Raw genomic sequence first — 13,417 nt, 5'->3', positions numbered from 1 at the left:
TTCACCAGCACAGGAATCTGGCTTGGCACCACTGGAGTGACAACAGGTGGTGAAGTGAGGGAGACAGGAATGTGGGAAGAAGAAAAAGCATGAAAGACAAATTCACTAACTTCATAATTCACTATGCCTGGAGTTCCACAATAAATGAGTAAGTCAACAATTTAACTTCAAAACGAATGTCTTGAACAACCTGAATCAAAAAACTTGTTCTGTGGCACTGTGAAGATAATCAGGACTTTTTACAAGGTAAATAGCAACCTGGTTCTTCTGCCCCCAAAGCCCAAGATCCAGGTAAACTATGAACACAACTATGTTTGCACAAGGAATCTCTGACTCTATTTAAAAAAAAAAAAAAAATGTTCAGTGATTGCTTCAGATATTGTTACAACTCACACTAGAATATGGAAACCAGGAAAGGGAGATGCTTTTTTCTTTTTCAATGGAAGAAATTGTAAAAGGAATGAATAAAAGGTAAACAAAAAACATAATCAAGAACAAAGATGGAAATAAATGCCCATCTTTGTATCACAGTTTTAGTTAGAAATAAAATTGCATTCTGCGACTGACACTGCAAATATAGTGCACTTTTGATTTCACCCACTGTCTGCACTTATGATAGATGTAACATCAGCTATTCTTCAACTTTAATCACAAAACCATAAACAACTGTCTCAACGTACTGGAAAATTAATCATCAAAATGCTAAATAAGCATGATATTATTAGCTTCATTAAGCACGTAAAACAAAGGCTGCAGGAGAAAAACAGGTTTCGGAGAAACACAACCCATCTCTTTACTTATTCAGAATTGAGGAGGAAAATGCATTTTCAACATATGCATAAACCCTTGAGAGTTACCTTCTCATCAGCATCACTAGTAACTTTAAAACCAAACCCCAAATAGTACAGCAATGCAACCAAATGGGAAAAAAAACAATGCCTTAAGTTTCAATGTGACTGCACTAACTAATGGAGACGGGAGTAACAACGTGATGGAGGAAAGAAAGGCTCCTATTTACAACTGTGATCAGGCATTAGGTAGTCTCCCATTTTTTTAGAAATTATGTACCAAATTTGGGGAATAGAATATGAAGGAGACTTCCAGAAACACCTAGGAAGAGAAGTGCTGTGTAAGCTCCAGATGGAATATCTGTGAGCAGTCACAGTAAAGCAAAAGCTCAAGCTGATCCAAAGAAGCAGAGTCAAGTCTATAAGAACCCAGGGGGATAAGGCCTAGTTCACCAAAATTAGTTTTGAGTTATAGCCATCTCCTTCAGAAACCCAGACACACTTCCAGGGCTTCATCCACATCAGAACCAGGGAGTTCGGGCGGCTAAAGGACTGACCTACGAACAGCAAGAGGACCACCGCAGCATTTACCAGCGGCATGAATATCACAGGTCCCGACTGCAAGTCAGCTTTCTGAATGCTTACTGAAGCCGAGGCCCTAGTCTAGACCCTGAGAAGGAGGAAATAAAGTACAACATTTTTCTTAACTTCAAGACATTTAAAATTTACAGGGGAAAATTTAAAGGCATTACCATTAGCTAAGTAAACTGCTGTTCAGAAGGACTCTGATTTGCTCAAGCTCACACGGTTAATAATTTGGAGAAGGAAGCTTAGGAAATTGACAAATCAAGTGATATTAGAAACACAGGTTACAGAGAGTAAACTAAATATTGCACTTATTTTATCTATTTAAAGCCAAATAACCTGTAAGAACTATGGTGAATTACTTTAAAATTTCCACCATCGTCAGTAATTGTAGATACACTTCAATATCTGACAGCTTTTTCTTATGGTAGGAAACTATGACACCCTAGTAGGTTCTCAGTGGAGTTTTTCATGCTCATGGGAAGGAACATGATAAATTCCTTTGTCTCCTGCTTGATAACAATGCAGCTTTCCCCCACTATCTCCTAAATAATAAGCCAATTGCATTTTTAAGCTCTTAAAGGAAATATGAAATCTACTCAGGATGACTTTCCTCCAAACAAACAAGGTATGTTATATTATTTAACCATTTGATTCTCTACTAGATAAGGACAGTGAGGTCTCTTCTGCTTCACTCCAGCAGAATCACAGAAGAAAGAAAAAGAAAGCACAGGGGTTAATAAAGAGTTTAAAAGATAAAGGAGGGAAATAAGAGTATCTCTTCCTTCTCCCTGACATAAATCAACAGGAACAAACACCTCAGCACCTTCAAGGACATCAGCAGCAAGGCTTCCCTTCAGAGCAGGGGACCACGCTCAAAAGTGTCTACCTCAGATCTCCTCAGCAGCTGTCAAGTCTTGTGCTTAAGCCACTGTATCATGTTTCCAAACCAGGAGCCAAACTTCTCACTTTCAATCCAAAGTCTTACAGAAATTCAAAGCTGCTTTCTCCAGAAGAGAAGGGGACAATTTTATTCCCACACTTTTCATTAATTCTCCTTATTCTGCACCTCTGGAGGGAGGGGGGTAGGGAAGAGAGAGGAGAGGGGAAGCATCCTTAAGATGCTAAAAATCAAGGATAACCTAGATTAGAGTGTGTGGAGAACGCCCAGCAGATGTCACCATAGGAGTAAAGACTAAACATTAATTCTGGAAAAGAAAATGATGTTTGGGCCCATCAACCATTAAAAAAAAAAAATGCTCCCTGTACTTACCTTCTTTTGGCTTCTTCATACTGTAGGCTTAGCCTGACCTTTTCAGCTAAATTCGATCTACTTCTTACTCCGATCTAGTAAAACAAAAGGAAAAAAGTCAATTAACTCTGCTAATGAATGAAGAAAACTGCTTTTGTTCTTACGAAGTACAAATAATTGAAAAGCTCCAGAAAATGATACTGCAATGGGAAAGTACCAGTTTAAAAAGGCACTTACTTTATACTCTCAGTAGGGGCAAAACATTTCTTTTAATTCAAGCTTGTTTGTTTTTCAGACTTTCATATCACTTTCTCCACACATTAAATTCAAGACAAAAATATCAGGTAAATGTGTCTGGTATCTTAAGATATTATGAAGGTATATGGGTCAATAAAAATTTATGAACTGGAACCGATTTCTTTGCCTTTTATGAGCCAAAATTTCCATCACTTAGCTTTCAACTGTCTAAAATATAAACTAAATAACCTCAAAACTTAATTTTTAAATAGGTAAGTCCTACTATTTTACTTTCATAGCACATACTTCAAAAAAGTATAAGGAATACAAAAATAACCAGCAACTTATAGAAAAGTAAATACCTTCTAATGGCATTCTAAAAGTGAAAAGGCAAAGTAGTTAATAACATTCAAGGCACATTAAACATTACCAAAGCCAGTTACAAATCAAATATTAAACACTTTAAGACAATCAACTTCCAATTTATAAAAATAAGTTTTCAAGGTATATATCTCTGTTTCTCTTTGGCTTTACTGTTCATTTGAAATGACCTAAATTTCCAAGACTCTGAACTTACTAGGAAAAAGTTCAATTTTCATGTATCTCTATGTTTTCAAGTGTCACTAAAAAAAGTAGCCTGAAAAAGTTTGAACAAAGTTACTTATATGGACAATTCTTGGTATGCTTGGCACCTTGACAGAAAAGACAGCGATTTTTTAAACCAATCTTAGAAGAATGAAATACTGAATGCACACAGTTGGAATGTAACCCACATGTGTAGTTCCTGCTCCAATTCACCATCTGTACTTGTTATTAAGGTCCACCAAGGATGACACTGGGGCAACCAATGACACAGGTAACTTACATCTCCAGAAATGCTTGTTTGTGACCCAGCATCAAGGGTCTGTCTGGAGAGAGAAAAATGAGAATTCACAGGACTGGATCTCAAATCTGGCTCAGATCTGCCAATGTTCTGATCCAAATGAAACCGCTCCTGCAGCTTAGCAAGACTCTGTCCAAGAAACACAAAGTATTTCATAAAACTTAACATGTAAGAGGGCAAACTTTCCGTACTAGATAAAATTAAATTGAGAGAGCTGATCTTAATGGAAAGAAAAAAAATTACCTTATTTTAGGTCTTTTAACCATTTTATTATTTTAAAAATAAGAGTAAAATATAATTTTGCACACACACACACACCACTTTGGAAGTATATGAGAAGATTTCTAAGAAAACTGTCTTCCTTTTCCCAAGACAGCATTTTCCTGTGAATAACAGTATCTCTACATCTAACACACACATTTTTTAAGTTAAAACTTTATTTAAAAGTCTATATTTCAATAGGTACTTGCTATCATTCGGAATATGGCTTCACTGTGTCTCCCCCACCTCAAAAGAACATATACTAGAAGCTTGGTCCTCACTGTGACAATGATCAGAAACAGAGAACCGTTAAAAGGTGGGGTCAGTGCAAGGTATTTAGGTCACTGGGAGTATCATGTTTATAAGGGATTAATATAGTTTTTGAAGTATCCTTGTTAGTCTCCAAAAGGATGGACTGTAAAAGGAGTCCCCTCAATCTCTCTGACTCACAGTCTTGTCAGATTATCTCTTCTTTCTGCCAGGAGGTCCTCCTACAGTGAGGCCTTTACCTGAAACTCAACTGATGGGGCCACATAATCTTGGATTTTCAGCATCAAACTGTGAGCTAAGTAAGTCTTTTTTCTTTATAAAGTACCCAATTGCTGGTGTTTTGTTACAGCAATAGTAAACAAACTTATACAGAATCACTCAAAAGTAACAGAAATTATGGAAACAAAATATTTATAATGTAATCTTTCATTTTACATATAGAAGATACTTCTGTCTTAGAAGACTTCTACAACTATGCCATCAACTTACATTAATGTTAAGAGATTAGAAAACTGAGGGCTAGAAGTTCCTAAGGAGTAGCCCAGGCCTAAGCTGAGTGTCATCTATGTGTCCAATGTATGGCACTACCTATGGTGGTTAAGGTTGGTTTACTAAAGTGAATAATCAAAAGTGATGGTACCTGCTATTGGTACTCAGGTCTAACATACTGGGTTTACTCTAGAGGGAGGATATACACAAATAAAAATACAAAAAAGGAAAATCTTATTTAATTTGCTTTTTAAGACCCTATAGCAACACTAATAAAAATGGCAAGAAACTACTATTATAAATTGCAAGAGTCAGCATTTAATCCTGATAAAAGAATTTTCTAAGGACAGAAATATAAGGAATCTGGTACCTAACATTTTCAATTTTCTTTCCAAGGGATATTTATAGAAAATGTAAATTTAAGAGGAATAGAACTTATATGATGGACCCATCAAATAATACATTAGAGAAAAGAACAAAGAAACTTTTGATCTTGGGCAAGTCTCTTATTTTTCCATCTGTAAACTGAAAACATGAGTGTTTTTCAATCTTATCTGTGATAACAATACATTCAATCAACACAGCCACCATCACAAGGGTGTGTCTAAATATGTTTTTAGTCTTAGAAAAGATAGTCGAAAATAAAATCAGAGTACATCACCAGTATCAAGAGCAGGCATATTTCTGTGAAATTTGTTTTAAGTGTGAACATGTGTATAGTGATAGGTACACTCACTTGTATGTCATTGGGTTTTGAGGTAAAATATATTTCTTCCTATACTCAAAGAATCTGAAAGTCACAGAAAACATCTAATATCCCTTCCAGCTCTATTGTTGATTTCTTTTTTTTGTTTGTTTGTTTTTTTTCTGTTACTCTCCTGTGGCTTCCGAGGATGATTCATGGAAGGTAATTTATTTTTTGAAAGCTTATATATTTTCAAATGTTTTGTTTATTGTCATACTTGATAGTTTGGCTGGATATAGAATCCTAAATTGGACACAATTTCCTGTCATATTTAAAGACAGTGTCATTCAGCTTCTAAGTACGGTTGTTGAAAAGCCTGATCCATTTGCAATGCTGAAATTTTTTTTAATTTATTTTTATTGTAAACAAATGGGATACATGTTGTTTCTGTTTGTACATGGAGTAACAGCATACCATTTGCATATTCATATATTTACATAGAGTAATGATGTTTAATTCATTCTGTTATTTTTTCCTCCCCCCCACCCCTCCCACCTCTCTTTTCCCTCTATATAGTCCCTCCTTCCTCCATTCTTGTCCCCCTCCCACCCCCCATTAAGTGTCATCATCCACTTATCAGTGAGATCATTCGTCTTTTGGATTTTTGAGATTGGCTTATCTCACTTAACATGATATTCTCCAATTTCATCCATTTGCCTGCAAATGCCATAATTTAATTATTATTTATAGCTGAGTAATATTCCATTGTATATATATACCACAGTTTCTTTATCCATTCATCAATTGAAGGGCATCTAGGTGGTTCCATAGTCTGGCTATTGTGAATTGAGCAGCTATGAACATTGATGTGGCTGTATCTCTGTAGTGTGCTGATCTTAAGTCCTTTGGGTATAGGCCGAGGAGTGGGATAGCTGGGTCAAATGGTAGATCCATTTCAAGTTTTCTAAGGAATCTCCACACTGCTTTCCAGAGTGGCTGCACTAGTTTGCAGTCCCTCTATTGTTGATTTCTATATCTACTAATTAATTATTCTATATTCTTTAGTAATTGAAAGGAATTTAATCCTTTTATTTAATCTGACCCATGCATGAGTCCAAAGTTGATGGGAAAAAAAATCAAAGATGAACTAAAATTGTTCAATTATAAGGTTCCAATGTAAATCTGTTCAAGTTCCATTAACTTCTTTTAAAATAGGAATCACTGTGTACATTTCTGAATCTACTAATTTAATCATAGCATAATTATGGAACAAAAACAAAATACAAACAAGTCAAGTCTTATATGTCATACATGTTTTAAAATCATGTATTTTGGAGCAAGACTGCTCAGAACCCTAGTCCTGTTACCATTTATATGACTTTAAATAACTTTTTTAATTTTTCTGTGCTACAATTTCTTTGTCTGTAAGCTGAGGATAATGATATCTTCAGGAGCTGTTGTGAGGATTAAATGAACTATTTACATGCAAGGCAGTTAGAAGAGTATAGGGCATAAATTCAGTATTTATAAGTATTTGTTGATATTACCATTATATTTTTTACTAGATCTCTTACAAGTTATTTCAAGATTCCTCAAATGCAAAACTATAGAGATCCAAGAATATTTATTTATATTCAACTAACACTTTGAAAACCAACATGAAGTTGAATATAGTATTTAAATGTAGAGGTTCTATTAAGAATGCAAATACCACCATTGGCTCTAACATTTTCCCAAAGACATAGACTAAATTATTCCTTGGCTAGGTAAAGAACTCCCAAGTTCTTAGTGTTTATGATAATTATTGTATGGAGGGAAAAGAATAGGAGGAAGATAGACATTCTTAGAACAAAACTTGACCATACCTGATAAGTACAGATATATATATATATATATATATTTTAAATATATATATATATATATAATATATATATTTGTGTGTGTGTGTGTGGTGCTGGGGATTGAACCCAGAACCTTAACTGAGCTATATCCCTAGCCTCCAGATATTCAGAATATTGATCACTGAATGACTGCTTTGTTTTTTCTATACAATGAGGTTGGATCATTGGGAGTTGAAAAATATAGGCTGAAAACTACAAAGAAACAACAAAAGGACCTACTACCAGAAGCAGCTTTCCTGGGGTAACTGTATTGGTATCCCCTAGCTGGGTCAATATTCCCCACCCAACCCTTGTTGGAAAGAAGTTGTTCTGAGCTGCTCACATAGCCCCACCTCAAAAGGCATGACAGGTGGCATACCCTTTAGGTATCCTGACTAAGGATCACTCATTCAGAGAATCTTGCTCATTTGGATCTCACATGGAGTTTTCAGTGAGTTTCAGGCGTGAATCTCCTCAAATGGGCTCTGGGTTCCACCACCCACAAACTCAAAGAATATTCAAGACCTGACTTCAACTAAGCATAATAAGAAGTCTAGAACAACCTGTCCTCCTCCACAGCAACCAGGCTGCCTCAGAATCTATAAAAATCTTCCACAGGGCCCCATTCAGTACAAATAGGGTAGAGGTAATGGATGATGGCCATCCAGACTCTGCCTTGCTGAGTTCCTCAGAAGCTACAGATTGACTCAAAATGTTATAACATACCTGCATCAGATCTTGTTTTTCTTTTTCTCCTGAGCTAATTGCCTTTCTGATAGATTTCAGTTCAGTTAGAATGGCTTTGGCTTCACTAAGTTCATACCCACTCTGGCCTCCAGACATTTTTTTATCGATTCTGTTAAAAGGGGGAAAAAAAAAAAAAAAAGAATACAAAGAAAAAAATTCAAATGCCATGGTATAAGTTAAATGACCAGTAGGAGTCAGTTTTGTATTCTCTTGGTTAGCAATTTTACTTCAGGACTCTGTACAATGGGATCATCCTTTCAAGCTGATTATGTCTCCTCCATTCCTTTTAATCATGTCCAATTTAAGATTTCTCCCATTCCCCACCTCACATCTAGTCCATTTCTAATTAGTTTGGGGCTCAAACATGTATTTTTATCTGCAGTCTGTTTGGATGATCCCACTGCTGACTAAACCTAACCCTCATCACACACTGATCCTGACCTCCACTGTGAGGGTAAAGGACAGAGGTACATAACATAGCAGAAGACAGAAACGTCTATAAAAGGCCACCTAAATTATGTACCATAATATCTGTGCAAAATCTAGCACAGTACCATCAGTCTGAAAGGCACTTAATAAATACTTATTTATCTAGTGAGTATCCTACAATATTTGGATTTATATAAAAGTATTTATTTTATTTTTACCAAAGTTATTTTAAAAAGTAGAGAAAAATGGCTTTACTTTGCTGAATGAGTTCAAATTTAGGAATAAGACAGAAGAGTAGATGTGCTCATTTGTCAACTCATATTGAATAAACAGCTCTTTGATGAACTAATTTATTATCCCTGCAGATCTGCTTATCAAGTGTCTTACAATCTATATCATCATCATCTTGGGTTAGAGGATTTCATGTAACCTAATTCTTTGTGTTTGAAGGACACAACCAAAGTAACCAATTCTGTTCAAAAATAGTTGAATATTCTCTTTATGACCACTCTTCTGGTTCTGCCCCCAGCTATAATGTTGTCCTGGATTTGTTAAAAATACAATTTGAGTTTTATATGTGGGGCTGTGCCTTTGCCCCATCAGCCATCAGGTCTATACGTGTTCTCAAACATGTTCTTGGTCTTATCCATGGACTCTCCAGAGAAACAGCACCTACTAAATCAGAGAAAATGGATTCTGGTCTCATTTGGTTTAAAATATTTAATCATTAATATGTACTTTCTACGTGAAAGGTATAATCTGGAAAAAAAAAGTCATCTTAATCATTCTGTCAAACAAAGTTAATTCAAACAGAAGTAGTTAGTAGATAGTCCTACTTTAGTAAATAGTTTATGCTACTGAACAAGCAATTGAAGTCTTTAAAAACCTAATAAACTTGATCATGAAGTCATTTCATAATAAAGTACAACAAATGAAGTCACAGAATTAAACACACCAATACACACAAGGTATTTAGGGTAGAAAGGAACCCTAGAGATCCCCTTGTCATACATGTCAAATGAAGAAACTAAGACCAGAAAATTTATGTAAACTTAGCCCTTAAACCACATAAACACTTAGCTTGTAGGACAACTATCCTGAAAGGACAGGCACTAGCTTAAGGCTCTTATGACTATTTAGAATATTTGATGAGAACAGTGAAGTATTTTAAATATTAGTTACTTCCATTTATTTGGGTTGAGATGTATCACTGAAATCTTTGGTTCCTCTAAGTATAATAATGTCCACCAACTTAGATGAGGCAAAATATTATTAAATAAAATAAAACTTCAAGCATACTACTTTTTAAACTAAAAATACACAAAAACCAGAAACTCTGAGATTTCATGAAGAAGCTAGAAATAAAGTTGTCTGAAAGTATCAAGGTGAATTTCCAAAACCCAAGTAATTTCTTCCTACTTGTGTAAAATCCTTCAAATGTAATGGTAATACACATTTTTAATTCAGAAATAAATTTCATCATTTGAAAATAAAAGCAGATAAGCTGGTTTTAGAAATAAACTATAATACTCAGGTATAAAAGCAGAACTAGTTTAGGCTGCTAATTTAAATTTCTGAGACACTTAAACAGATGGAAATTTCTTGGTTGTCTACCGCTCCAGAGTGGTAAATGTGAAGAACAAGAGATTTCATTTGGCGTTCCCAATGGAGCCTTTGGCCTTCCTCTCCCTTTCTTTTGCCTCCTTTGAACCTCTTTATTTTACTTCAAATGTTGCTTTATTCCCTTTATTTCCATATTCCTTTTTCTCCTCCACTTTTCATTTCCCACCTTTTCTGTCTTTTGACCTGACTGTAAAATAAAATAAAATATGAACATGACTTGCTGGCCTCTCCCCGCCCCCTTCTTTTCCTGTTGCAGTGCTGGAGACTAAAGCCATGGTCTTGTATGAGTTAGGCAAGTTCTGTACCACTGAACTATGCCCCAGCCCTGTGCAGGACTGTAACACAAAGTGCTATGTTCTTTTGTTCTTGAGAAGAACCTTTTCATTTTTTAGTTCGTTTTTTTTGTTTTTTTTTTTTTTGTTTGTTTGTTTGTTTTTTTTTTTTGTTTTGTGTAAAATTAATTTTTACTCTGTAGCTGAGTCTTTTTTGGGACAGAAGAGATTTTTCCTTTGTATGCCTTTTTTGGAAAATGAATATACTATCAGAGTCAAATTTTCACAGAATCTTTATTTGCTTTTTGCTTGATGAATGCTTCATCACTTGCCATTTTCCAATTCCAAATGCACACTGAAAGTGGCAAAATATACACATCTTCCTGGTACCTTTCTACACATAACCTACACTGACTGCCAAAGTCAAATTTGAGGCTACAAAATGAATGAGTAACATGCAGAATAAACAATTATTTATTCAACCAGCATAAAGCTATTGTTATAAGTGGAATGCAAGTTACATTCTAACTCCAAATTTAACGAAAATATTCTATTTTATTGTGAATAAGTGAAAAATTACAAAAGTCTAAAATGAGAATATACTTAAATCTTTTCCTGAAATGTACCTTTTGTTGCAGTCACAAATAAAAGTCCCCCCCTCTCTCTCTCTCTCTTTTTTTTTTTTTTTTTTTTTTTTTTTTGTGTGTGTGTGTGTGTGTGTGTGTGTGTGTGTGTGCTGCTGGGGATTGAACTCAGGGCCTTATGCATGGGAAGTACTCTACCACCTGAGCTATATTCCCAGCCCATAAAAGTCCCTTTCTAAGTATCAGGAATGTGGTTTCTTAAAAAAAAGTTTGATCTTTGAGTTCAATCAATTCTCATTCAGTATTTTAGTAGTATGGTAGGTAACATTTGAATGAAGACAGTTTTATTATGTCATAGTTAATATCAATAGGAGAGATCTCTGATGTTAGATATCATATCTTTCTGTTCTTAGTTCAAGGGATTAGAATCATTCCAAGAGAATGCCTGAATTTCTACAACAAATGTCTATTGTTTTCTTGTGGAATGTTATTGACAGATTCTTAAACATGCCTTAGATTCCTATAAAAATTGCTTGCAAGCAAACTGCTTTGAAACAATACAGCATTGTGACATTAATATAATAAAAACAGCAAGTTTGGTTAACCTTTAATCCTGAGTGGTGACATGAATTATAATTTCATGTCTTAAAAATGTTTACATACAGCTAAACATTTTGTGGCATTCTGCAAAGTTTGTTTTCTCTTCTCACTACACACGAAGTCCTGCTTAATGTTGATACACAACTACTGTTTAACACATTTATGTCATTGTAGGTCTGCTGGGTTTTTAGGGGAGCTCTGCAGCCAGCTGAGGTCCCTAGAACATGGCTATCCTTGAGAACACTCATATTCTTGAGATCTCACAGAATATACCTGAGATGGAGATAGAAACAGGCATTTCTTAAGAATTCCCCAGATTATTCTAATATGCAGTCAGATCTGAGAAACATTAGGACAGAAGCATCTGAATGAATACCAGTATCATGATTATGTGAGGCAAGTAGGCACACAAGAGCCATAAAACCTAATTTCTTAAACTAAAGTCATGTGCCTAGCTGGTGGTCAACACTAGTGACTGGGCATCCCAAGATACAACTCATCAAACATATAAGTCAGTGTGTATTTGTCTGGCTAGTAACAAATGATCTTTAATGGGGGTTAATGTCTTGCTGTCCTGAACTGTCACAAATCTCTTAAGAGCAGAAAGCAGAGTAGGATTTCACAGTCAAAAGAAACAGAGCTGAGTACTTTCCACAGAGAAGGCTCCTGAGAGCAGTTTTGCAATCCTGAGGTGCTGCTGAGGGAGATCCTGGAAGAACATGAAACCTGCCAGAACATAAACTTGACCAAGGAAATACCTAGAAATATGGTACCACAACTGGTGGCACCAAACCTGTGCCATGCAGGAAAGACATAAAAAGCAGCTCAATGTCTTCCAGGGGTAACACCTTTGATCCTCTCTGTGGTCATGCAGCTGTGGAAACCACAGGCTTCTTTCCTTTCATGAGAGACCGCTGGGATGGGGCAGAGAGGAGAGGGACCACCTCAGGTGCGCCTGCCACAGTTTGTTTAGGATGGACCTCATTAGCAGGGAGAATAGGGGTTTCCAATAGCTGGGAATGGGATAGGGATTTCCAGAACTTGCTATCCTCTATCATTAACATTTTCTTTTAACATGACCCATCCTAAAACTCTTTCGACGGCCCACCAGATTTCAGAACTGAAATGGAAAGGACAGAAGGAAGCAGGGAATGAACAACTCTGAGCTCTTTGCAGAACCCTAACTTGCCAGTGCTCCCTTGCCATCAGTCAGGGTTAGACTCTCAGTCATCTCTGGGACTGACAGAAAGGCATGGAGATGCCCCCAAGAGCAGCTGCAGGCTCAGAGGGAGTCAAGTAGGTCTCTAGTGCTTAGTCTCTAGTGCAGAATATTAAAAGGTGCTTTCCACGCCTATTTTCTTAGCTTCTTAGAGGCTGGCAGGGGCCCAGGTGACAAAGTTAAGTTCCAGTTTTGGTTTTTTATATCTCCAATGATCAACAAAAGCTTCAGACATTTTCAAAGTGTATAGATTTTTCCCAAGTTTTTGTTGTTAGTTGATTGGTTTTTTGTGTTTTTGGTACAGAGCTTTGCACATTTAACTTTCTATTTCTTTGAGAAATCTTTTAAGTAATCTGTACTTCTATTTTCTTTGTATTAGTTAGGGAGTTTGAATTATTGTAAAGTCAATTTCAGTATTTTTTATACTTACTGTTGCAATGTTTCAAAGCCTTGTTCTTTATAGAGCAGTTCTTGCTTCATCTGTGAGAGTTCTCTCTTGAGCTTTTTTACCTTTTATGAGAAATCAATGTAAATATTAATGTTCATAAATAATTAGCAACATAGCACATTATTTTTAAAGATACTCAATTAGTAAACCATTAAACACAGGGCC

At 35.7% G+C, this 13,417-nt stretch overlaps 1 protein-coding gene across 3 annotated transcripts in view; it reads right to left on the bottom strand.

The window, feature by feature from the left end:
- Positions 1–13,417, bottom strand: part of WWC2 (WW and C2 domain containing 2) — a 215,654-nt gene that overhangs the window by 58,947 nt on the left and 143,290 nt on the right. For all 3 annotated transcript variants that reach the window (XM_079141845.1, XM_079141846.1, XM_079141847.1), the window contains 4 exons: positions 13,235–13,314; positions 8,057–8,186; positions 3,728–3,874; positions 2,647–2,720 (listed from right to left, as the gene is read on the bottom strand). In XM_079141845.1, the coding sequence (XP_078997971.1) occupies positions 2,647–2,720; positions 3,728–3,874; positions 8,057–8,186; positions 13,235–13,314 (431 nt within the window). The remainder of the gene's footprint in view (positions 1–2,646; positions 2,721–3,727; positions 3,875–8,056; positions 8,187–13,234; positions 13,315–13,417) is intronic.

Source organism: Sciurus vulgaris, assembly GCF_902686455.1.
Source record: "Sciurus vulgaris genome assembly, chromosome: 5".
NCBI classification, from domain to species: Eukaryota; Metazoa; Chordata; class Mammalia; order Rodentia; family Sciuridae; genus Sciurus; species Sciurus vulgaris.
This window is presented reverse-complemented; position numbering and strand designations above follow the sequence as displayed.